The 26614-nt window shown below is 43.0% G+C and overlaps 1 protein-coding gene across 3 annotated transcripts in view; it reads right to left on the bottom strand.

The window, feature by feature from the left end:
* The window catches only part of Ttc27 (tetratricopeptide repeat domain 27), a 126780-nt gene that overhangs the window by 80072 nt on the left and 20094 nt on the right, over nt 1-26614 (bottom strand). For 2 of the 3 annotated variants that reach the window (XM_041631073.1, XM_041631075.1), the window contains exons 6-9: nt 21330-21494; nt 19207-19340; nt 14734-14846; nt 11563-11629 (exon numbers count right to left, since the gene is read on the bottom strand). In XM_041631073.1, the coding sequence (XP_041487007.1) occupies nt 11563-11629; nt 14734-14846; nt 19207-19340; nt 21330-21494 (479 nt within the window). The remainder of the gene's footprint in view (nt 1-11562; nt 11630-14733; nt 14847-19206; nt 19341-21329; nt 21495-26614) is intronic. The other variant, XM_041631074.1, reaches the window with a different exon arrangement.

The following is a 26614-nucleotide window of genomic DNA, read 5'->3' as shown; positions in this document are numbered from 1 at the left end:
CAAACAAAAAAACCCCACCAAATTATGGGGGTATGTGTTAGTGGTGGAACATTTGTATAGCAAACCTAGTGCCCCAAATTCAATCCCCAGAAGTGTGTGGGGGGGTAAATTTAAACTTAAAACTCACAAATATTTTTATAACATTCCTTATATAGCACTAGGAATATTCCCGAGCAAGGACACAGTACTATAAATGACAAGTAGCTACTATGAAAGATGTTTATTACTATAAATCAGATCATCTGTAGCTTAAGCACACACTGTGGTGTAACCCAGAAATTTAAACTCGTTTTTCTTTAAGACAGTTGTACTCCAAATGCCACATAAAACCGTACAAGCTGTTGGAAAACAAATCTATTCTGAGCTGGCACAAAACAGGAAAACATACTCAAACTGACCTGGGTACCAGTCCAAACTCTGCCATTAGCTCCCTTGAGAAAGATGTCTGCCACTCTTAGACCTGATTTTTCTCCTAAGTGATGATAGGAGCTGAGCTGAGAATGCTTTCAGCTCTGAAAACTGTTTCCATAGAATTCCATCTGTCCTGTGGCAAATGACAACACAGAAAGGTTCCAAATCATTTAAGATGCTCTGAAAAGGGACTGGTTGGTAGCATGCTGGCCTAGCACCCCTGTTGCAGGAGTTCCTGAGCTCCAACACAACGTAAACAGGAGCGACTGCACACATGGACTGCAAACTTCCGTAACTCTAGCACTCGGGAAGCAGAAGGGTCGGCAGCTCAAGGCCATTTCCAGCTGTAAACCGATTTCAAAACCAGCCCGAGTTACAAGAGACTCTGTCTCAAAAATAAATTCTTTCTAAACTAGGCTAAGTCCCTCTACTTGCCCAGTCATTGCTATGCATCCATTAAAAAGTGGAATCAGGTGGTGGCGCACGCCTTTAATCCCAGCATTCGGGAGGCAGAGGCAGGCGGATCTCTGTGAGTTCAAGACCAGCCTGGTCTACAAGAGCTAGTTCCAGGACAGGCTCCAAAACTACAGAGAAACCCTGTCTCGGGGGGGGGGAAAAAAAAAAAGTGGAATTGAAGACTAAGATGTTATGTTCATAAGGAGGAAAAAATGGATGAAATTTAGCAGACTTTATGCTTATGCCACTTCCAAAATCCCAAAACATGATGAGCCCATGTTTTCCTTTGTTGAATTTTATTTTTGCATCCTGAAGCAAGTTGAATTCAATTATTTTAGATTTCATATTTACTGAGTATCTCACAGAGCTCTTTACTGTTCATTAGAAGTGGCAGAAGTGATTGAGAAAAGCTACTTGTTCAGGTGCCCAAAACGGTAAAGATACGGATCTGACAATTCTGAACTGGGTGGACGTGGACCTCACTGGCTTGTGATGAGTGAGCCTTGGGTTCAATCCCTACTAACAAAACAAACGCTCGTTAGTAATAGAGTCCAGTTTATCATTTCTATGCTTAGGACTTTATTAAACCTGCTCAACTCTCCTAAGGTCTCCTGCATTTTACCTCTCTATTTTTACATAGTAGATCTGTCTGAATTGACTTTTTTTAATGTGGGATGGCCTGAGGTTAGACACCTGTTCCATATGGCCATATACATTATCTAAGATTGTAAAGTCAACTGTGCCACAGTGCCCCCTCTAACATCCGATGGCTATCCTCTGGACCACCTGCCCCATTGGCTGCTCCGGAGAGCCCCTGTCTTTACTCAAGTGTTTCCTAGGCTTTAAAGTGTATAAAAACAACCAGAGGGCATGCTGACATGCAGACTCCGTGGCCTCAGCCCCAGAGTTCTCCATTAGTCTGGTTTGGGGTGGAGCCAGGAAGGCACAGCTGGTGCTTCAGCTGCCACTCAAGCACCACATTTTAATAAGTAAGCATTGCCTCAGTCAGGACAGTATCACCCAGTGTGGCCTGCCAGCTCTTCCTGACTGCCTAAGAAATTCTTCACTCTTTGCCTTTCTGTATAAATTAAAAATCAGCTTTTGAAAAAGTCACCTTTAGTGCTACCACACACATTAAAAAGAGAAAACCTCAGCAAAAATATCAGCAAAATCAAAGTGCTGGGACTTCGTCAGGGACTGCACTGACTAACATAGGCTAATCTGGAAAGGCTGGAAATGTTAAAGGCTGAGCCACCCAGGAACAAATGTGCGCCTCCTTTCATTTAACTTCTCAGTAATGTTCTGCAGATTTTAGTACTCGAGAGCCTCCCGGTCTCAAATGGTAAGTACATATCTAGGAATGGGTTGGGTTTCGACACTACTACAAATAGCATCTTTTCTTCTCTCCTTTTACATTTTTTAAATTATGATAAAAACACACAGGACATAAAAGCCAGCTTTTAAACACACAGTTCACTTAACTTTCACTTTGTTGTGCAACCAGTCTCCAGGATCTTTTCTCATCTGCAACCCTAGTCTGTATCATTAAACAAGAGCTCCCCGTGTCTTCCCTCTTCTAAGGCTGAGAAACAACATTCTACTCCTTGTGCCTATGAACCTGACCACTCTTGGTACCTAAGGCAAGCAGAATCAAACAACTGCAAATTATACCTTGGAAAAAAACAGGAGTGTAAAAATAAATCTAACTAGAAGCTGGAGAGATGGCTCAGCGGTTAATAGCACTGACTGCTCTTCTAGAAGACCCGGGTTCAATTCCCAACACCCACATGGCAGCTCACAACTGTCTGTAACTCTAAGATCTGACACCCTCACACATACATACATGCAGGCAAAATGCCAACGCAAACAATATAAAAATAAATACGTTATTTTTAAAAATAAATACCTTATTTTAAAAAATAAATAAATCTTACTCTAGCAATTTGATGGCACACCATCTCATTAAATTACTAGCATTGACTAAAAATCCAATGCAGTTTGAAACAAATTAAGAAGTTTTGTATACAACAAGCCTCACTGTTAGAATTAAGGCACAGATACAAACGAATCTCAGTCTGTTTACAACCCCAAACATGTATGTGAGCTGGGATTTCGACCACTTTTGCTTACAAAAAGAGAACAGAAACCATTTAAGACACACATACACTCTCTCATTCTCAACTTACACTGACCAAAATATTCAAAAAGACATTTATTAGACAAGTAGCCTTTAGCATGTATATTATTTTTTCTAAGTTATTAATATTTTTATTTTTGTGAACATTGAAATAAATGCTAGTCATCTTTTATTTGTGCTTACAATGTAGGTTTTTGTTTGTTTGTTTGGTTGTCTTTTGTGGGGTATGGTAGGGACCAAATCCTGGGTCTCAAACAAGTTAGACAAGTTCTCTAACAATGAACCCTATCTACTTACAGTCACGGATTATAATGAAAGAACAAATTCACTTCAGCAATCTTTGATAAAAAGTGTAAAAAGATATTCTGAGACCAGAAGGGAGGCACTCACTACAAATGACAGAGGATTTTCAGCCAGCTCAGAGTGCCTATTCCCTTTGAGGCATGCACCTGAGTCAGTGTGCAGACTCCACTCCATCTGAGCAAACTGGCAACAGCTTCAAATAGAGACGTCAGTGAGAGACAGGAGAGAGGGCTGCACCAGGAGAGAGGGCTGCACCAGGAGAGAGGGCTGCACCAGGAGAGAGGGCGGCACCAGGAGAGAGGGCTGCACCAGGAGAGAGGGCTGCACAAGCAAAAGTGACTTCTGTGAGAGTCTAACAGCCCAAGGTCAATCCCCAGCACACGTGCACGCACATGCATGCACACACACAGACACACACGCACACACATTAATGATTGAGTTTAAAAAGACAGTGAACACCACTTGGACTCACACTACGCAGAAAACGTTCCTTATGCATGTAAAGGATACATGTATAGTTATTTTATTCTGCAACATGCCCCTCGTGCCTGAGACGAGCAACAAGATTTTTAGCACTATCAGAGAGGATCTGGAGTACTGTATGTTCCTATTAAAAACAAGCCCTTTTCATTCTTCCAAGCACGCATTTTGAATACTCCTCCAGAGGGCACGAGGATCTTCATTCAGCAGACAGGCGGTCCAGTCCTTTGGACATAAAGGCGCTTCAGACAGCTGCTTTTCCACAGGTAAATCAAAGCCAGCTCTGAGTTCTCCTTGTTGGGTCCAGGATTATTTGACCAAAGAGATAATGCCCACCCAGGTCAGGCTGACCGAGGGAGCAAACAACAAAGAAATGCTATAAAAAGCAGAACTAGCTCCCTGCTTTAAATGATCTACTTAAAAGAATATTTATTTTAAGTTAGTACCAAGAGACGGTAAGTTTAAATTCCGAGTTTAAGCTATAAATTGTTCCCAGGAAAATGGGACAGCAGTCCAAACCCTCTAGCTTTGCTGTGAGAACATTTCAAGTCTGTCCTGGGCCTGCTTTTCCTTTCGACTCCCTGGCTGTCCTCACAGACTCTGCCAGTGACCCTGCACTTGGACTGGACTTACCCAGACTCTGCTTCTCTGACATATGGGACCACGGAAACCCTGTCTGCCTTCCATAGCCAGCCTCAAAGTCTGCCCTAAGGAACAGTGCCTTTTTGATGCTCAGTGCCAAACGTGTTCTTCCTTTCTCAGCAACCAGGTGATTTGCTTATTGGGACCATCAATTTGCATAATCTTCAAACTGCCTGACTGGTGATTAAATTTGTGAATTTATTTGATCAGATCTACATTAAAATTTTCTTAAAGGTAAGTTCCATGGCTCATTCCTTTACTTCTCCCACACTATACACAGAATTTCAAAGTAAGCAACCCTAGGTTATGGAGTACACCGTGCAAACCCAAGCACGTAGAACTAGCTTTGTAGTCTGCCACATCTGTCACCTTACTGCTGCAGGGTGTCTCGTAATCACAACAAAGTCACAATTCAGGTATCCATCCTCCTGCCAACAACTGTCTGCTTCCAGCTTTCGCCATCACAACGCAGGCAACTACGAAACACTCCTGTATGTGTGCCCAGGTGCAGAGGTACCTAAGAACAGGCTGTCTGGCGAATCTGCGATGCACAGCTTCCTGATGCCACACTTGGTCAGTGAAGTGACAGAGCACAGATTAATCGGCCTTCAATCCTCCTGTTCACTCTTCACATCGCTTTGTAAGGTACAATCTTCCAAAACCACGACAGCCCAACAAGGATCGGAAATCGCTTGCATGTTTTTCCCTTAATCAGCCTGTGGTGCTCCCCACACTCCGGTCAGTGAGCTCCAGTCTAGGCAGAGCTTTCGTAGGCTGCTGTCACTTCTGCGCACTCAGCGCAGGTGCTTGCCTTCCATGTGCTCAGCTTTAACCGTGGGCTCAGGAGTGCTTTCCCCTGGAGAAGACAGTATGTGGCAGCCATAGGCTGGGCAGTACATGAATTCAGGTGACTTCAGACTTGCTTCACAGTCTTAACTCAGTGGAAGTGCAATTACCCCCCCCCCCCCCCCCGCAGTCGACCCCCAGTGACTCCAGCCCTCACAGCTGTTGCTGCTAGCGCTCAGGTGCCTGCCCGCTGGCTTCTGTCCTTAGCTCCAGCTTCTGGGTGCTTGTGTGTTTAGAGATTTAAAATAATTATATCATAATAATTATGTCCATTAACATAAGAAGTTGATTGAAAATTACTACTTTATTAATGTATTAAAATTCCACTTATTAGCCAGGTGGTAGTGGCAAACACCTTTACTCCCAGCACTCGGGAGGCAGAGGCAGGAGGATCTTTGTGAGTTTGAGGCCAGACTGGTCTACAAGAGCTAGTTCCAGGACAGGCTCCAAAGCTACAGAGAAACCCTGTCTTGAAAAACCAAAAAAAAAGAAAGGAAAAAAAAAAGATTCCATTTATTTAGTGGATGTCAATTAACCTATACTATTTAATATTCAAGACTTCTGTCCTCAGAGCCCACTCATCTTAGCCAGCTTCCTGCTGGCCATTCCTGTTGCCTCTGGACAAACTATTCCCAACATCAATGACGTGTGTAAATGCTAAGGCTGACACACACCCTAACTATAGCTTTAAACAGCACCTTGCTTTCTCTTCTCTTCTTTCTTTGAGACAAGGTTTCCCTGAGTACCCCTGGCTATCCTGGAACTCTCTGTAGACCAGGTTGGCTTTGAACTCAGAGAGATCCACTTGTCTCCACCTCCCAAGTGCTGGGATTAAAGGCATTTGCAACCATATCCAACTAACACACTTCATAAATCTTAAGGAAACTATTCTGACTTTTGCCACAGAAAAGGGATAAATATCATAAATGTGAACGCAGAGCAATTTCACATAGGGTTTTTGTACTAATGTTGACTCCACTTACTTCATACATGATGGTGGTTGAGTAGTTTGTGTTGTACTTGTGACAAAAAATACTATATTAACAGGCAGATCTATTTTGATAAGTGGATTAACCTTAACAATAGGTCTAAATAACACAGTTTCCTCTTTAGCAAATGTATCTGATACACTAAAATATACTCAAGTTCACTGTGCACTTTGATCTGATCGGACAGTGTTTTCATGCTACATACAGTCTCCAATGCATCTCTCAGAACCAGAGCTGCAGCTCTGCTTTGCTTCCATCAAGACATCTTTGACGTTTTTCTGTCTCTAGGTAGCCCCAGCTGTCCTGGAAAGAACTCTGTAGACCAGATTCTCCTGATTCTCCTAGGATTACGGGTGTATGCCACCATGGCCAGCTTAATTTTTGACATTTTGCCTTTTTTCCACTAGAACAATCTTTGAATTTTATTTGGAGTATTTATCCAAAAGTATCTGATACAGCGATTTGTGTAAACATTTGTACTCAGAGGGCTGGGGTAAAAAGACAGTTTTAATATGGGTTTGAGATCAACTAGATCAACATAAAAATAAAATTTTAAAAAATTCCTCCATCTCAAAGGTGGGCTAGTGGCTTCTGTCTGGAATCCCAGCACTTGGGAGGAAGAGGTCATTAGATTAGAAGTTCAAAGTTATCCTCTGCTGAGGACAGTGAGTTTAGGGCCATCAGTAAAGTACCTCAGCCCTTGTTTCGAAAGTCAAAGTCTCCATCTCAAAGAAAACTGAGAGGAAGAGAGGGAGGGAGGGAAAGGGAGAGAGAGAAGGGGATCAATATCAGAAAGAAAAAATACATAAAATATAACGTGAAACTTTCAAAGGACTCTTTCCTTCTTTCATGGAGGCCTTGGAACCGCTGGTCGGAAGGCAAGCTGCCAACATCAATTCACACTTGAACAAAACTTCTGCCAATGAAAACTGAAACACCTGTAAGAACTAAATTGTTCATATTTTCAACAAAGAAAGGAAATGAAAAGCATTACGAGTGTCACTAACTTGGCTCATCTGAATGGAAATAAGAGTTATCACAGCTAACTTTAAATTATCAAGCTGATACAACATAAATGGTTCTCTCAAACAATACTGATTATTTTTACTACAACTCGATGTTCCTGAAATACGCAGATATGATTTCTCAAGAACAGCACCTCATGCCGGGCGGTGGTGGCGCACGCCTTTAATCCCAGCACTCGGGAGGCAGAGGCAGGCAGATCTCTGGGAGTTCGAGACCAGCCTGGTCTACAAGAGCTAGTTCCAGGACAGGCTCCAAAACCACAGAGAAACCCTGTCTCAAAAAAAAAAAAAAAAAAAAAAAAAAAAAAAGAACAGCACCTCATAATGACTGTCTTAAACAAGGAGAGCTATGGCTTCCAGGACAAGCTTTAGACTGCTGAATTACGGTATTTCATGTATGTATGGAAATGCCATAAGGAAAGCTGTCAGTTTGTAAGCTTAATTTAAAAATAGCCTCACATATGTTTCAACATGCTACACCAACACAACATCACTGGCAAAAATCACTGGGATAAAAAATAAAGTTTAGATTATTAAACTCAATAAAATACAGAACCAGAATAAGCCAACTATTTGGTTGAGAATCATCAGTAAATATATTGGAGGTAGAACCAGGAGGATCTCTGTGAGCTCGAGGCCAGCCTGGTCTATAGCATTTGTTCCAGGACAGCTAGGGCCACACAGAGAAACCCTGTCTCAAAAACCTCCCAGAAATAGGGAGGCTGAGGCAGGAGGATTGTGAATATAAGGTCAGCTTGTGACAGATAACTGCATCCTACCTCAAAAAGGTAGGATGTGAGCAAGGTATGTGTGAGCAAGTCTGGGGAATCAGGAGCAGACACACAGAGAGAAGATGAACACGCCACGTTGAAAGGTGCTGCCTCAAGAATAGATAAGAAATGAGTTTGTTATATGAGCTAGCTAAAAACAAGTCTAAGCTATTGGCTGAGCATTTATAATTAATATCAAGTCTCTGTGATTATCTGGGAGCGACTGCTGTGACAAATCAAAGCTCTGACTATAATGTCCTCCTCCAAACCAAGGCCTAGCAAGCCAGCTCATCTTTGAAGGCTGAGGACACCAGCTTTTACTTACCGTGGGCACTTTTATGTACTTTCCACATTTGAAAGCAAGGTTTCAACAGAAGGAAGATGGAAAAAAAAAAAAAAAGTACCTATCCTTGAGCTAAAAAAAGACCCCAAAACAAGGTCAAGTGTTTAGAAGTGGGACAGTGTAGGGCCTGGGTCTACCCTTATTCCTGGGGTTCATCTTGAGGACAGTTTCTGGTCAGCCAGCTAAAGCATTCTGTTTGTTCCTGTGCTCCCCCTGCCCTGCCTGGTGATTAGCTGTAGGGCATTGTTGACTCCATCTTTGGTGTGGTAATTTCCCACCTGCCTGGGTGGAAATCCTTGTGCAGCAGCTAGGTATATAAGGATTTCCCCAAGGTTGAATAAACAGCATTCGGCTGATCTCCTTTCGAATGACCCAGGTCTCTTTGTGTGTTCTTTCAATCTCCAGGCCCTTGCCCAACTCGCCTACGGTACAGTGGCACGCAAACTGTACCAAGGGGTAACACAGAATCGGGTGTTACAGGACAGTGCCTGAAAGTGCCCACCCATCTTGTCTCAGAGACACTTAGAGTTACACAGCCTGCACCTGTCCCCCGGAATCTGAGGGTTGGGTCCAGGTGTCACTGACAATACTGAAGAAGGCCCTTACATGAAGCAGGTTGGTATTTGCATCCAGTCTACAACACACGTCCTTCCTTGCACCTTTAGGCTACTGTAAAACCTCAGCCCAAGTAGCTGCCACACAGCTTGTTGCTCCATGTTCCTTGGGGAACAGTGACAGGAAGACTGCACACATGATAGTTCAAATCCATGGCTGGTTGAGTCCCCTACACCCGTTTACGTCCTTCTGGGAGCTGAGCCTAGGGTTTGGGGCAAACCAGGCATGCGTTCTACCCACTGAGCCACAGCCCCAACCCACTGCAGTACTTCTTGGAAAGATACATTTACTGGGAATTAACAAAGAAGTCTCCTTGGGAAGACTAGTCTCTGCAGTAACAAAGCTCTCTCCAGAGATCAGCACTCAGGCCATTGTTGACTGGGAGGAGAGCCAAAGGAGAAGACAGCGGAAGTCCTCAGCAGAGAGCCCTTGCGGGGGCAGTATGAAACTCAAATTTATGACCTTCACTGCAGGCTGCGAGGGAGGAGCTACCCACATCAGAACCACCAGCTAACTAGCTCACAAGTGCCTCACGGCACAGAGGAATGAGAACAGATAAAGGACTAGAACAAAATCTCCCCCCACAGGAACTGTGATGCAGTGTTCGCACAGTAACTGGGAATGATACACGTGACAATGTGTATGAGACCAACCCACAATGACGATGTTACTACTGATCACCTCACCACGAAGCCCAGCGAGAACGTTCCGTCATCCGCCACATCACAGCTAACCTCAGGCATCAGTGGAGACCAAGCCTCAAGCCACCTGCTGCCTAAGCACTCGCCTTCTCTTAGCCCTCTACTTCCAATGCTCCCTCAAGCTCACAGCCAGGCCAGATCCTCCATGTCCTCCACCAGGTCCCACTTGAGTGGGGTAGACAATCACCTTCTCACTGAGATACTCCAGACCACCTCGCTACACAACACCCATTCCTACTTTATAGCCCTCCTTAGCACCTCAATTAAATAGCAATTTCTCTCTTTGTCTGTATATTTCCCTCTGAGGAATGTAAATTAATTAAAACTCTAGAACAAAAACACTGCTCAATATTGTATTCCCAGTGAGGATCACAACACCTGCAAACGGTAAATATTTCATAGTTACTAGCTGAGTGAAAGAAGGTACACAAGTTATTTTATGTGCACTGAAAACAATTGTGCCACTTGGCTTGCCAAATTCTTTACAGTGCATGTCATAATTAAATAAGGTATTTCCATACAGTCAGCTAAAGTCCTCCATAGTACAGTGATACCCTAGACGCTGAGGAGCAGGAAGAGTGAGAAGATAAAGGCCACCCAGAGGGCTCCTGCATCAGCATCTACCCTGCTCGAGAATGGGTAGGAGAGCACCTGTGACAGCGCCAACAAGCCAGCTTTCCTTTCTACCAGATGAAAGTTCTTTCTCTTGTCTTAGCTGAAAAATGAGAAAGGAAGAAAGAAAGCGGAGTTCCGAATCCTCTGACAAGGATGCCTCTGGAAGAGTCATGAGGAATTCGATTCATTTAAGAAAGTATGTAGCAAGCTGGGCATGGTTGTGCACACTTTGATCCCAGCACTCAGCATGCAGTGCAGGAGGATCAGCCTGGTCTACAGGGCCATCTAAAGAGAGCACATTTACAAAATAGAAAGAACACGTGAACCCTTTTCCACTCACAAAGCCAAACCACGTGAGTCCTCTGTGGCATGCGTCTCTTTCCTTTGATCTCAAATCTTCCAACATCTATTCCCATCTTTCCCTTTCATTTCTGTTCTTCTCCAGCCTGGGTCCTAATCTGTCCGTCACTGTTCCTCTTTAGTCTGCTGCTAAGAGGTGACGATGCACAATTCACTCCAACAGTGCTCCAGGTCAGCCACGTACCCTGTCAAATTCCACAGCCACTTCTCCATCCACTTGTCCGTCCTATGGTATGGAATGTTGACTGCTCCCTTTGTTCCCAATGCCATCTCCTTCTCCTGGCACTGCTCAAAACTCTTGTGGTGGTAGGGCACGCCTTTAATCCCAGCAGAGGGCGGATCCCTGTGAGTTTGAGGCCAGCCTGGTCTACTGGAGCTAGGTCTAGGACAGGCACCAAAGCTATAGAGAAACCCTGTCTCAAAAAACCAAAAAAAAAAAAAAAAAAACCAACTCTTTGTCAAGACAGCCAGGTAGGCATCAAAATGGGCCCTCATTCTTATGCATAAGACTAGTGAACACTTGGGCACTCATTCATTCATTCATTCATTCAGGCAACAAACCGTTATTTTCTATTATATGCACAGTAGGTCATGGAGTCAAAAGTAACAAAGAAGGAAGGAAAAAAAGGAAGAAATGAAAGAGAAAGAAAGAGAAAGAGAGAGAGAAAAGAATGAGAATGTGGTCACTGTTTTCAAATCTAACCAAGTTCAAAGAAAAGCAGGCCTCTTAATGGAGTAACAGGAAATGTGTGGCTTGAGAACCAGCAGGATAAGGGTAAACACCCCATTTCCTTAGCTGCTAGGGTTTCAGCTTGACCAACAATACACCAAAGGAAAAAGGAACTGGAGAGGGAGACGCCATTACTCACGGATGTGAAGGCCAGTAGCTCCTCCTCTGTGAGCTTGTGAACTGGGTTGTTCTTCTGGAAATTTGTGCTTTGAATTTAAAAAAAAAAAAGTTAAATTAATCATAAAATACATGCTGTAATCACTACCTTTTATAGTACATATTTAACTCATTACTACAATGCTATACAATATACACAGACATAGAAACAAGCTTTCAAAAGACAACAATAAAAAGAAAATGGCTTATGTCAAAATAATTTCTCTTATTAGGAAAAAGAAGCAGTCCGGAGGCTAAAGGATGGTTGAAGAGGTAAAGGTGATTGCCATGACAGGTACCCCACAAAAAGTAAATGGGAGAGAGAGATCCAAGCGATGCCACTCAACCACAGACAGTAGAAAGAATTAATACAGCACCAAGTCCCAATTATAAGACCTCTACCACAAACAAATACCATTATAACCAGCAAACAGTTAAAACCAGTAAAGTCACCAGAGTCAGGACAAAGGCACTCTAAGACACTGTGACAGAGTCTAATTAGTGCCACACTTGAAGTTAGGTAAACATTCATATATCCCCAACTCAGCAATTCCACTCTCGATTACAGAACCCAGAAAACTCTGCAAATGAATGGAATAGGAATGATACACATAAATATTCACTGTAATAGAAAAACTGAAAATAATCAAAACCTCCAAGGAGAAAACAGACAAACTGTGCTGTATTCACCCAGTGGAGAGCCACCCTTCAAATTACATTGCAGCTACAGACAAAAACACAACCACAGAAACACAACAAAGAGAGGAGAAATAAATCACAGGAACTACAGAACGCAGGAAAATAAGCAAATGGAGGCCTCAGGTTGAGGGATACAAAATGTAAGAGCAAACATATCTTTGGAGGCCAGAAAATAACAAACACAAAACCTAGGACAGCATTTTCTCTGAGAAGAGCAGAGTGAGGCTTGGAAAAAATGCAGAGGTTAAACTTGCAATACCTGCAATCTTCTATTTATGGCTGAACATGTAACTTAAACGCACATAGTGCATCCATTATTATCCATGTAAACAGGACCCATATTAGGAACGACAACAACTAGATGTGATGGCTCAGTACTCAGGAGGCTGATGCTCAAGGACTGCTGAAGCTTGAGGCCAGCCTGGGCTACAAATCAGATTCTTTTAAAGGGCTGGAGAGCTAGCTCAGTGGGAAGAGCCTGTTGCTCTTGCAGAAGACTCATACCCTGTTCCCAGTACCCACATGGTGGCTCACAATCATCCGCAACCCCAGTTCTAGGGGATCCCACACCCTCTTCTGACCCCATGTAGTACATATACATAAGCGCAAGCAAAATAGTTATAAAATAAATCTAAAACAATAACATTTAAATGATGTGGGAGTGTCATATCAATCTGTTGATTTCATTGGTTAATTAATAAAGAAACTGCTTGGCCTGATAGGTTAGAACATAGGTGGGTGGAGTAAACAGAACAGAATGCTGGGAGGAAGAGGAAGTGAGGCAGATGCCATGCCTCTGTTCTCCAGGGCAGACGTGATGAAGCAAGCCGCCAGGTCAGACATGCTGAATCTTTCCCGGTAAGACTGGTGCTACACAGATTACTAAACATGGGTTAGGCGAGATATGAGAATTAGCCAGTAAGGGCTAGAGCTAATGGGCCAAGCAGTGTTGAAAAGAATACAGTTTGTGTGTTGTTATTTCAGGTATAAAGCTAGCCAGTGGTCAGGAGCCGGGCGGTGGGCGGCGGAATGAAGCCCGCAGCTCCTTCTACATTTAAAAAGAATGAAAACATAATCCTATAAAATCGTAATACTTCCTTTAATTTTCAATATTATTTAAAATTTTTATAAGCATCAAAATGTTTATGTAATAACTTTAACTGAACCTACTTAAGATTCATTTTTATTATTTTAATTAACTATGTATCTTTTCATCATTTCAGTATGCACATATGAGTACAGGTGCCTAAGGAGACAGAAGCATCATGTCCGTGAAACTGGAGCTGCAGACAGTGTGAGCCATCTGGTGTGGGGCTCAGAACTGAACTTAGGTGCTCCGAAAAAGTAGCAAGTGCTCTGAAGCACTGAACCATCTCTCCAGCCCCCAACCTTTTTTTTTTTTCTTAAATACAGGTTTCAATATATAGCCCTAGATGGCCTAGAATCGAAGCTGGCCCTGAGCTCTGAGGAATGTGCTATGTACCTGGCCTGCACCTGTTTTTATTGTTGGTGACAACGAAACAAAATAAATGGGGAAAGAACTATGAAATAATTTAAAACACACAACACACATATTTTCTCCCCTCTCTGATAGTTCTAATTTTTAGCACAAAGTAATTATGTATGAACCAACAAGATAACCCAATTAACCCCTCAAGTCCTTCCCATCCTAAGACACTATGTTCTTTGAGTGAACAAGAGCATTAGAAGCCGTAAGACAGGGTAAGAACCTCACACAAAATGATCAATGTCCATTTCTTCTGCAAAACTTCCAACTGTGAAGTAGATAATGAACACAGATGGGGAGAAATGTCAGGGGCTCGTTTCAAAATAAGAAAGAACAAGAACCAACCACAAGAATAACCCAGTCATAATTTAAGAAGAAAGAAAGAAGGAAAGAAAGAAAAGACAAAACTATTCCACTGAAGAGCATAAGGTTCTATCTATTAAAAATAAATCTACCTCCAAGTATACGTATCCTTAGAGGCAACAGTCATTCTCAGCTGGAGAAGTAGGAATGCAAGCATAAGGAGTTCAGACAACCAGCACCCATATAAAAGCCATGTGTGTTCATGTGCATCTTGCAACCCTAGTCCAAGGGGACAGAGACAGGATCCCCAGGGCTCACTGGGCAGTGAATAAGGAGAGCACCAGGTAAGGGATAACCTAGAGAGGCAGTGAAAACCCCCCACAGACACCCCAGCCTCTCCATGCAGCTCTCACAGTCATTCTCACCCCCACTTCATATGTTATCAGAGCTCTACACCAGCTGAGGATAACAAAGACATTTGCTTATACAGGAAAGAGAAGAACAATCTACAAACTCAACAGACTCTGAACCTCTGACCGTTAATTCGCTGCCTGAGAATTCTCCACCTTCATAAGCAGCACAAGATTCCGACTGTACAGGGAGGTTCTGATGAAGACAGCTCAGCCAAGTCAGCCATTAACATACCAGACTCCAAGGATGACAGCAAGCTCTTCAGCACACAGGTCAGGCATCCGAAACTGCTCACTGTCTGCTAACTTTATTTCATTCAGAACAGTATCATCGTTGAGCTCAAGATTCTGGTAGAGCACAGGAGAAACCATTTAGACCAAAAGTTACATTTCGTTCATGCATGCAACATACCACTGAAGGAGATGACACTGATGTGTGGGTTTTTGGAGGGAGGCTGGGGTACATTACTTTTATGTTGATTTACTTTGAAGGGTTCTTGTTTCTTTGTTTAGTTGTGTGTGTTGTTTGTTTTTAAGGCGGGGTCTCTCCATGTAAGCCTGGCTTGCCCAAACTCACTAGGTAGACCAAGCTAGCCTTAAAACTCACAGGTATCTGCTGCCTCAGCCTCCTGAGTGCTGAGATTATGAAGTTTAACACAGCCTTTTACTTTATAAAGATTATATCGTGTCTAAATATGGGCAACAAAGTGATTCTTGTGAATACACAGTGGGGAACATGACTTGTGAAAAGGTTTGCTACGTACACCTCGGGAATTCAGTGGAAATGACACAGCAATTACTACTGACCCCAAAAGCACCTCTGCTGACAGAATCCCCACACATTTTCCTGCTCATCCTTATAATAATAATAAACAATAGATCTTAATGTAGAAAATACTACTAAAAAGAGTTCTAAATAAAATCATTGCCAGGTGGTGGTGCTAGTGCATACCTTTAATCCCAGCACTGGAGAGCCAAAGGCAGGTCAGACCCTGAGTTTGAGGCCAGCCTGGTCTACAGAGAAAGTTCCAGAACAGCCAGGGCTACAGAGAGAAACCCTGTCTCAGAAAGGAAAAAAAAAGAAAGAAAGAAACAGAGAAAAGAAAGGAAGAAGAAAGATAGGAAGAAAGAAAGAAAAAAAGAGAAAAATAAAAAGTAAATTATCAGAGAAAATCTTGGCAACTTTGAGATAGGAAGAAAGCCCCTCATTAAGACAAAAAAAAAAAAAGCAAATATATAAAACTATCTAATTAAAAGTATCAGCTCTTAAGGGATGTCCCTGATGCTTTGGCTAGCTCTTAGGAGCCTACTCCTCACACTGGATCACCTTGCCCAGCCTGAATACAAGAGGAGGTGCTTAGTCCTACCAAAATTTGATATGCCATGCTTTGTTGATATCCATGGGAGGCATGCTTCTTTCTGAACTGAAATGGAGAAGTAGTAGATGGGGTGGAGGCAGAGAGAAGTTGGGAGGGCAGGAATGGGAGGAGAATGGGAAGGGAAAACTGCAGTTAGGAAGTATAAATTAATTAATCAATTAATTAAATAAAGTATGTGGTTAAAACAAAATCTGCTCTTGGAAACATTGAGAAGATGAAGGCCAAACTACAGATCCAAAGGATCCACTGAGAACCACATATCTGAGAAGTGGCTTCTGCTGGGCATGGCGGTGCACGCCCTTAACCCAGCGCTAGACTAGGAGGCAGAGCAGACACCTCTGAATCTAACATCAGAGATATCTGTCTATATAGTGCTCCAAGGTTACAAACTGACACCCTGTCTCAAAAAGCAAAATTACCAGTAAAAGAAAAGCCAGGAATGGAGAAATGGCTCAACAGTTAAGAGGACATAAGCAACTTCTATAACACCAAAATTTGAGTCCCAGAAGCCATATCAGGAGATTCACAACCTTCTGTCACTCCAGCTCCAGGAGATCTTATACTTCTGGCCTCCACAGGCACCCACATTCCCATGCACATACACCCTGACAGGCAGGCAGGGAGGTAAGCACATGCATACACATGCGCGCGCGCACACACACACACACACACATAGGAATATAATGATAACCTTAGACACTAAGGAACATCTGGTGTCTAGAATAATATAATGTACTCAACTTTAAAGAAACTCAAACACACATTAACTTTTGTGTGCTTAGATTTCCAAAGATACTTAGATTTCCAAAGATCTTTTCAAAGATACTGTGTGCCTACAGACCAAACTGCAATGGGCAACCTAAAGCTTAATGAGGGGCTTGAAGAGGACCGAGAAGAGGAGGAGGAAATTAAGGATGTATGCACTTATTATGCACTCACTGACTAGTGCTAATCACAACAGCACATGCACTGGCTCAGCCACAGCTCCACACCCTTGTGGAAGTAAGGCCAGGTCCTGCAACCTCTCTCCTCTATTCATTCTTCTAGAACCAACAGCTGCCCCTTACTAAAGTTACCACAAAAGCAAACAATGAACTTGGAACCCACCTGCATTCTTAGAGAGGTTCTCCTCAAACCAAACTGAATGATGGCGTCTCCTTGTCCCTCAGCCCTAGTCTCTCCCCTTGGCATTACTCTCAGAACATAATAGAAATTTGGTATTCAGTCTACTTAAGGTAAATTTACTTATAGGTTCTAAAACAACACGTACTGAAGCAGAGGCGCTAAAGACATTAAAATCAATAAAAGGACAATGAGAAACGGTAGATGTGGAGCTGGAGAGATGACTCAACAGTGAAGAGCACAGGCTGCTCTTTCAAAGGAACCAGGTTCGATTCCCAACACCCACATGGCAGCTCACAACAAGCTATAACTCCAGTTCCAAGGGATCCAATTCCCTCTGATCACTATACACATGTGGTGCACAGATATATGTGCAGACAAAACACCATACACATAAAATAAAAATAAATCTTTAAAAAATTTAATTAGCATATGGGAATTAGGTATGGGAATCTCTGGAAAAATGAAAACATGTTTGCGGTCCCCATGGAAGCAGTTGCACAGGCCTAGGAAGTCAAGCATTCAAGAATCTTAAATTCAAGCCACAAGAAAAGAACACATTAGGGGCTGGAGAGATGGCTCAGTGGTTAGGAGCATTGCCTGCTCTTCCAAAGGTCCTGAGTTCAATTTCCGGCAACCACATGGTGGCTCACAACCATCTGTAATGATGTCTGATGCCCTCTTCTGGCCTGAAGACATACACACAGACAATATTGTATGCATAAAAAATAAATATTTAAAAAAAAAAGAACTCATTAGACATTTCAAAAAGCATACTGAAGCACCAACCAACCCAATAATGACAGAGTAGAAGGCAGATTGTAAAATGAAAGAAAAGGACTTCTGCTTGCTGGTTTGCATATTTAGAAGAAGCCAGAGAATTGTCAAGTCTCTGAATGTTAAATATTCACAGAAGAAAAAAGTAAAGGGACTAATACAGAGCTAGGTACGGTGGCTCATACCTACAATCCTAGTATAGGGAGCAGAGGCAGCCCTGAGTATTGTTGACATGGCTGTAGACGTGCTGAGGGCTCCAAGGCCTCAGACCCACAGGAAACTGGCAATACGGCCAGGACTAGAAGGAATGTCAAAGCTCTCCTCGGAGTCCACGTGAAAGGTTACTGCACAACTGATGAGTGTGTGCAGGGATTAGCAACTGCCCCTCCTGCTCCTGGAGGTTCAGACAGAGTCTTCCTACACTCCCCAGGCCCATGCTCTACCTAATAAACATGCTGCAGTTCCAGGTCACAGAGGTAGCAGACGCCCGTCTGAACCCAGGTTTACTGTATGTATGTCTGTATGTCTCTATTCCCTCAACACTCCTATTTAGGGTTCCAGGACCCACGCCTCTTGGGAGAGCAGGAACTAAAAGCCAACCCTGTCTATACAGCTAGAGACTTCTTCAAAAGGCAAAAACCAAAATAACCAGATACAGCCTCTTTGTCTCTTCTATATGCCAAGGGGAAATGTGGCGGTACTGCTCCACTGTAAGGGAGTTGTGTTGTGTGACTGTGGGCTCAGCGTGGCCTCTTTGTTACTGTGGGCGCAGCGTGGCAGCCGTGTGACTGTGGGCACAGCGTGGCAGCCGTGTGACTGTGGGCGCAGCGTGGCAGCCGTGTGACTGTGGGCGCAGCGTGGCAGCCGTGTGACTGTGGGTGCAGCGTGGCCTCTGTGTGACTGTGGGTGCAGCGTGGCCTCTGTGTGACTGTGGGTGCAGCGTCTGTGTGACTGTGGGTGCAGCGTGGCCTCTGTGTGACTGTGGGCTCAGCGTGGCCTCTTTGTGACTGTGGGCGCAGCGTGGCAGCCGTGAGACTGTGGGCTCAGCGTGGCCTCTTTGTGACTGTGGGCGCAGCGTGGCCTCTGTGTGACTGTGGGCGCAGCGTGGCAGCCGTGTGACTGTGGGCGCAGCGTGGCAGCCGTGTGACTGTGGGCGCAGCGTGGCAGCCGTGTGACTGTGGGCGCAGCGTGGCAGCCGTGTGACTGTGGGCTCAGCGTGGCCTCTGTGTGACTGTGGGTGCAGCGTGGCCTCTGTGTGACTGTGGGCGCAGCGTGGCCTCTGTGTGACTGAAAATTTTAAGAGAAAGATACTGATAATTTTTACCTGAAAACAGGGGCAATGAACTTACAAGGGTTCTCATCCACTCAGAGCTTCTATAAGAGTCACCTACTGACTATGCTGTTCACCTGCACAATTCAGATCAACCTACCTTGGTAAGGTATTCCTGGGGGGTGGGTGTTGGGCTGAACTCATGACTAGAAGGGGCGTCCTCTTCTCTCCTGACATCTAGAATCAGCTGTGCCACATAATTTTCCTGGAATCGTGTCCTTTTTCCCAATGCTCCTGAAAATTAAAATACAATCCTCCATGTGGATCTGGCAGTCGGATTTATAGTACATGGCAATGACCAATATTTTCAGAGTGCTAAAGGTTTTCTCCATCCACACACTGATGGTCAATGACTTCCTGAAGCCAAGGAACTATGGTGCCAAGGCTCAAACCCAGGATTGGACACTAGATTCTCAATCCCTACTTTTGCTCATTTTTTAGTCTCTTCTGAATAAATAACTTAAGTACTGTGGCTAGAATTCACATATGCATACATACATACATACAAACAGAATGTATATGTGAATAATACACATGGGAAGACAGAGGCTGAACACTTGTCCTCACACGCTCAGGATCCCCTACTCTAAAACCTGTATTTAGCCAGGGCCTAAGCTTCTACGACCCTGGCTTCACGTGACACAAACAGCTTTTCCTTATGTCTCGGAGACTGTATGCACATTTTCAGACAACTCTGCAGAGAAGCAAGGCGTCCACATCCACTCTGGAAAATGTGCGATGGCGAAGGCCAGCCTAGGAAATAAGCTTCCCACACTGCCATGACTCCAGCCATGAGTGCCTGTCAACCCTGGGGACACACACGTCAAGATGGCTACCTAAGTGGCTCAACAGTTTACTTTTTTATAGAAACTCTACAGCTGAGTGGGAAAAAAATCATAATCTGGGTCTCATTTCTTTTTATGTGGGAACACACTTCTATTTTTAAGTTCTTTACCTCAACTTTGGGGAAAAAAATAAAAAACTGTAACAGCTATTAAATAATACCACCAGTTAAAGCTGAATATACAAAGCACTGTGTCATTAATATTTAAATAATCCCCCAAAAGCCTCCCAAAACAAAAATATTTGAAAAAAATTCTCTGAAATGAACCTCAAAAGTTTATTACATGTAACTACATTTTCAAATACAGACAAGACTCCAAGTTATTCACGGCATTGTTCCAAAAACTATAAACCAGATAGCAAATAACTTTTCTCACACAAACACTGTAATGAAAGAAGGCTAAGATTCCATAAAGCCATATTTGACTCACAGTACAGCTAGAATATTTTATCAATTAGCATTGACTCAAGAAGAAGCACAGAGCACTGGGGCTGAGAAAAGATCTAGGAAATGATCCAGGCCTAGCATGGGTTAAAAGTGTCAGTCACTGAATGCACAGGCAGGTGTCACAGCCTGGGATGCTCAGCCCGGCCCCCTAAACTGGTGATGCCTGGCCTCATTAGTTCATTCACACTGAAGGGAAACTATACTGTACAGATTAGGGAGGGTGCAGCACATGGCACTCACAAGAGACAACAGCAGATTTAGGAGAACTTCTGTAACGCACTGAAGATACACCTAAGAAATGCCCCTCGGAAACACAACATGCAATCCAACAAAGCAGGACAGAGACAACAGGAGGTTTTAAAAAGAATGGGCAACGCATGGGGCGGGACCAAACTAGGGAGTCAGAAGAGCTCTCTGGAGGTTTATCCAGAACCAAATGATCCAAGGTCCATTTATTTACTACCTGGCTGTTATTACTACCAAATATTTAACTAGTTTAGAACAAGAAATGGACTCTATGACAAAAATGTAACTCCAAATTTGTTTGAAATATAAACTTTAAATAAAATCTTTTAAATGTATTGTCAAATAAAAAAAATAGGTAGGCTCTAAAAAATTAAATACTAGACTAAGTATGATAGAGCATCCCAAATCTCAACACTAAAGAGACTAAGACAACAGTATCAAGGCCTGCCTGGGCAACATAGAGAAAATCTGGAATCTCCATAAAATATACATAAAAATAATAATAACCAAGAAGAATGGAGAGATGGCTCAGCCAATAAAGGCTATGCCTCACAACCAAAAGGACAAAAAAAGAACAAAAAAAAAATCAAAAGCCAAAATGCACTACAAACTGCCAACATACACACATTCAATTCATACTAGCATACATACATACATTCAATTACCCATGAAAAGTAAAATCTTACCTGTCAGATTAACCTGTAACTTGCTCATGTCTTTAGCAGTACTGAATCGGTCTTTTGCTTCTTTATATTCATAATAATATAAAAATACATATGCACTTTCCAGATGGAATTGAATAGCTAAAAGTCGACCTGAATCACCTTCAAATAAATTCTCTAGTTTCATCACTGTGAGACAAAACATGAAACATTAAAAATTAAGATGAGTAAAACAGAGTCCCAAAATATTAAAGTATACATGGTTTAAGTTAAAATTTTGAAGAACATTAAGCACATAAAAGAACACAAATACAACAGCAGCTAACAGCCAGCATTCTCTAAGCACTTATATGCTCCAAAAACGCAGCTAAGACTTTCTATTGCCTTCTGCACCCACATACTCAGTCCTAGGAGATGCCATTCACAGCACTGATCCTCCCAGTGCCTGTCTTAACCATCCTATAAAAACATGGCCAGAAACATAGAAACATAAGATGCTGATACAAGGTGCCAAACCAAACCTGCACATTCAACACCATGAAAAATCTGGAGAAAGGGAGAGTGGTTGAGGGAAATGATTTTCATTTCATAGAAAATATAGACTTTCTTCCTTAAGAAACATGTATGTATGTGAAAATGAATATCAAATAGGCTCCTGCACACACATCACACACACACACACGCACATACACACACACATACATACACACACACACACATACACACACATATAGACATGCAAACTATTAATTAATGTAATGCAATTTTTTAAAATTTTAAAATAAATAAAGGAAGGATAATAATCTAACAACAAAGCATCTGAGATAAAATGATCATCAAAAATAATTATATATACCAAAGAATATAATACTGTTACACACACCAGGGTTTACGATTGCTCATATAGCAGGATGTTCATCCAACTAGTACCCCAGAAGAGTATTCTCTTCTACAATATCCTTGACAAGGTCTTTAAGCTATTTTTAGTAATGGCTCCGTCAGTTTTTGACAAAGCAGTCTATAAGAATGAATGAAACGAAAGGGTGGGAAGTATGCTTCAAGCATCCTACCACTGAGGATGAGTTTCTCAAGCTGAGAGAGAGAGATCACACTTACTAAACAGCTATTCCTCTTAGCACTGGGTACTTTCAGTGAGTGTGTAAGTTCTCACAATGCTGCCTTTGAGGAGGATGCTATCTCCACTTAAATCAGTACAACACGGAGCGCTCAACAGACCTCCTGGGCAGGGTGCCTCTCTAGCAGTGGGACCCTAAGTTCAGTTCCCAGCACCACAAAGAAAAACAAAACACAGTTCAGACAGCTCACTGACCGACTGGTCACCTCGGCTGTTACACAGCAAATCCAGGACTGGAATCCAAGCTTCTCCTGACCGTATAGGAGAAAAGAGCAGGCATAGGTGGAAGGACAAGGCACAGAGATGGCGCCACAGGAACCCAGGCTATTTCATCAGCTAGAGATGTGCCTGTCACAGTCTTTACAGCTAAGGAACAAGATCTGCCTTTGTCTTGCTGCAGCTGAAATTAAAGTGGGTCTGAAAAGCCAGAACAGTGTGTCCTTCACTTAGTGCCAGCCCTTCCGAGAGATTCTCCGGAGTGAGCTAAGGCCAGTATGTTAAGTACCTCAGGACAGCATGTGGGCATCGGGACATTTCATTCATGCAAACCAGACCTGGAGAGGCTGGACCACACCATCCTGACTGCTCTCTTTTCTTTAACTCTCTTCTCCCATCACTCCCGAGTGTCTAGCCATTACTGTTAGACCTCTGGTGATGCTAGCACAATTAGTGAGTGACACAGATTACCACATACCTGAAATGTTTAATGGGCTTCAAGAAATGAAAGAAACAAAAAGTTAGAAAATACAAACAAGGAATTACACAAATGAGCCAGACATGGGTGGTCCCAAGCAACCTGAAATCCAAGTATAGGGAAAGTGGAACTGCCATTCCAGGAGCAAGCTGGCTAGCTAAATGCCAAATTAGTGAGTTCTGGGCATGCAAACATGCAGATATACACACACCACACTCACATACACATGCAAAAAATATTAGCCAGAGAAGCAAAACAAGGAACTGATCAAAAGAGTAGAATTTTCTTAAATTTCAAAATTAAATGGACAGGGCAGAGAAATGGAAGCCAGATCCAAAAGAACTTCTGCAGAATATAACTTAGGAAAACAAAGAGAAACAACAACAAAAGAAGCTAAGGTCTGGTGAGGACACACATAGGATATACGACACGTCTGAAGATTAAGAAAGAGAAGACAGTGCCTCAAAACTAGGTGAAGAGATAACCGCTGAGAGTTTTCCAGAAAAGGAAACAGAATCAGATTCCAACAAATCCCTAGGAAGACAAGTGAAGAGCAAGTGTGATCGTGACCAGACTACAGAGCCACAGAAACACAAAAGATGATCTAAGCAATGAAGAGGGGGGAACTGGGCCAGCTGCCTCCCCAGGTCCAGCAATGGGGACAAGAAGATAGCAGGAAGGCTGCCGAATGGCACTGCCCCAAACCCTGTCCAACCTCTGGTTCCAGAGGAGGGCTGGAAAGGGAATTCATCACCATGATACCTTTGTTCAAGTGGAGTAACTGCTAAGCGATTTGACTTTTGAGTTTTACTCCCCCTATACACACACACTACAGGAAAAAAGAGAAAACACTGTCATTGTCACCACTGTCGTCCTTGCCCCAGTCAAAAGGAAAAGGGTGGGAGACCATGACCCCCACTGCAGGCCTAGGCAGTGGGAGGCAGCTTCGTTCAGCAACAGCTTTCAAGGGGGCTCAGGCATGGGACTATTCAAAACTACTGGTGCAAAGCAAAAGATGGAAGGGAGAAATAAATAAGTAAAACTATTCAAAGGGGAAAGGGTGTGATGGTAGTTAAGTTCCTGAAAATGTGGAAAACGTCCCAGAGTAAAGAGCAGAGGTAGGGAAGTGATGTGTTCCCAAAGCAGGTATCATTCCCTTCTCACAGAAGCCGAGTCTCACACATGAGAGCATGAAGAAACACAACGAAACATCTACAGATGTGCTCTGCTCGGCACTGAGATGTGATTGAGAAACAGTACACAGGAAAGAACATTTGAAATATATCCAGACCAGCTGAGATGATTCAGGGTAAAGGCACTTGCCACCAAGCCTGACCGTCAACCTGATGACCCAACTGACTATCTCATGTTGTCCTCTGGCCTCCACATAGCATGTGTTGTGTGCTATTTTGGTCACATTTTGATGCTCCAAAGACTATCAATAACGTTTGTCTTGAATCAGAGGGCAGAGCTAGCTACTAGCTGGCCAAAATTACTACTGAGTTTTTGGAGGACTGAGGACAGATAGACAGTCACAGGAAGTAATAGGGCAGGGCTTAGAGAGGTCTCAGCCCTTTTGGATTGAGGAACTAGAGAGAGAAAGAGAGAGAGTATAAGAGAGGTGGTCCTGAGGTTTTATTGGTAAAAAATAATTAGATAGGAGCTGGAGCGATGGCTCAGTGGGTAAGAACACTGGCTGCTCTTCCAGGGAACCCAGGTTCAATTCTCAGCACCCACATGGCAGCTCATAACTGTCTGTAAATTCAGTTCAAGGGGATCTGATACCCTCACATAGACATACATGAGCAAAATCCCAATGTATGTTAAATAAATAAATCTTTTTTAAAAAGAATAATTAGATAAATCCATACATGGCATGGTACGGACATTTACATATGAATAAGTGAATATTTTTTTAAAAAAAATTAAAGAAAAAAGAAATATTCCTAACTGCAAAATGAGGACCCACACAACAACTCATGACCTAATCAGAAGTCAACCAGAGTCTACCTCACTGAGAACATACAAAACCAATGGAAGTAAAATATTATATAACTTCTACAACCAGCACATTGCTATCACACAACTGCTAGCAGGCACCACCAACCATACTGACCAGGCCTACCATTGGCAAAACCTTTAAGACTCTCACTTGTGTGTTGGCGGAGGCCTGTTAGTTCGTTCCCAGCTGCTCAGTCCCGAAATAATCACACAGAAACCATATTATTTGCAATACTGTTTGACCAATAGCTTAAGCATATTTCTGGCTAATTCATATCTTAAATTAACCCATCTCCATTAATGTATGTATCACCACAAGGCTGTGCTTACAGGGTAAAGTTCCAGCATCTGTCTCCGGCAGGGCTACATGGCTTCTCTCTCTGACTGCACTTTCTTTCTCCCAGCATTCAGTTTTGTTTTCCCTGCCTAGATCTATTCAGCTAGCCACTGGCAGAAACAGCTTCTTTAATCATTAACCAATAAAAACAACATATATACAGAAAGACTTCCCACACCACTTGTGATTTTACCAATGGCAAATAGATTTACCTTATGATGAAGACAGCTCCCCAAGCTGCCCCGTCCTGTCTTGCACAGTGCTGGACTTCCACTGCCCACCAGACCTCCTCTGCTTAGCACAAAGACTTTCCTTTGGACCCTCAGGCCAATTACACTCTCTCAGGTCTTGGAGCCTTTATGGTTTGCCAATGTACCCGTTTCTGCACCCGTGGCAAACCAGCTATCTATGAAGTCTATCCCATCATCCACGCACAAAACGACAGAATCTCCTGGAGTTCAAACTCTTTGTATAGTTAAGAATGATCCTGAACTCTTTCGACTCCCAATCTTCCCTCCTCCACCTCTCAAATGCTGGAACTACAGGCTTATGATGATGTGCCAGGGACTAGACAGATGCTGGGCAAGCACTCGACCAACTGAGCTACATCTCCAACCCCGCTAGACAATCTTTACCTGATTCTAGCATAACTCTAAAATCTAGCTGTAGCACTTCCAAAAAACTCTGAAAACAAGTGGACTTTGCAACTTACTGTGGGGGGGAAGGGGATGACCTGACTTTACCTGGCAGCAAAATTTTATATGATTGAGAAGATGGAACTAAACTTCCAGATGACACCAAAGGGCGGAACAAGTAACAGGTGCAAATTTGATGATTTGCTACTTATGGAAATCAGGTCCTGCCTCCATCACTAAAGTCTACCTTCTATGATCAAAATGTGGCAGTAAAAGAAGGGAAGGAGTCCAAAGGCTTCATGTCTATCAACAGAGGACTAGGTGAATGAACTATTCACATATTACAATACTATAAGTAAACAGTCAAGGGATTCGCAAGTCAGGTGCATATCTATAGTTCTAACTACTCAGGGGTTCAAGACCAACCAGGGTGACACAAGAGAAACTGTGTCCAGAGGGGACAAAGACTGTAAGTGAAAACTTAAAAAGTGTTACCTAACAGTAACA

The sequence above is a fragment of the Microtus oregoni genome, unplaced genomic scaffold (genome assembly GCF_018167655.1).
Source record: "Microtus oregoni isolate MIOR12 unplaced genomic scaffold, Mior012 000036F_ref0000092, whole genome shotgun sequence".
In the NCBI taxonomy this organism is placed as follows: domain Eukaryota; kingdom Metazoa; phylum Chordata; class Mammalia; order Rodentia; family Cricetidae; genus Microtus; species Microtus oregoni.
The sequence above is the reverse complement of the archived record's forward strand: the minus strand, read 5'-3'. Positions and strand labels throughout refer to the sequence as shown.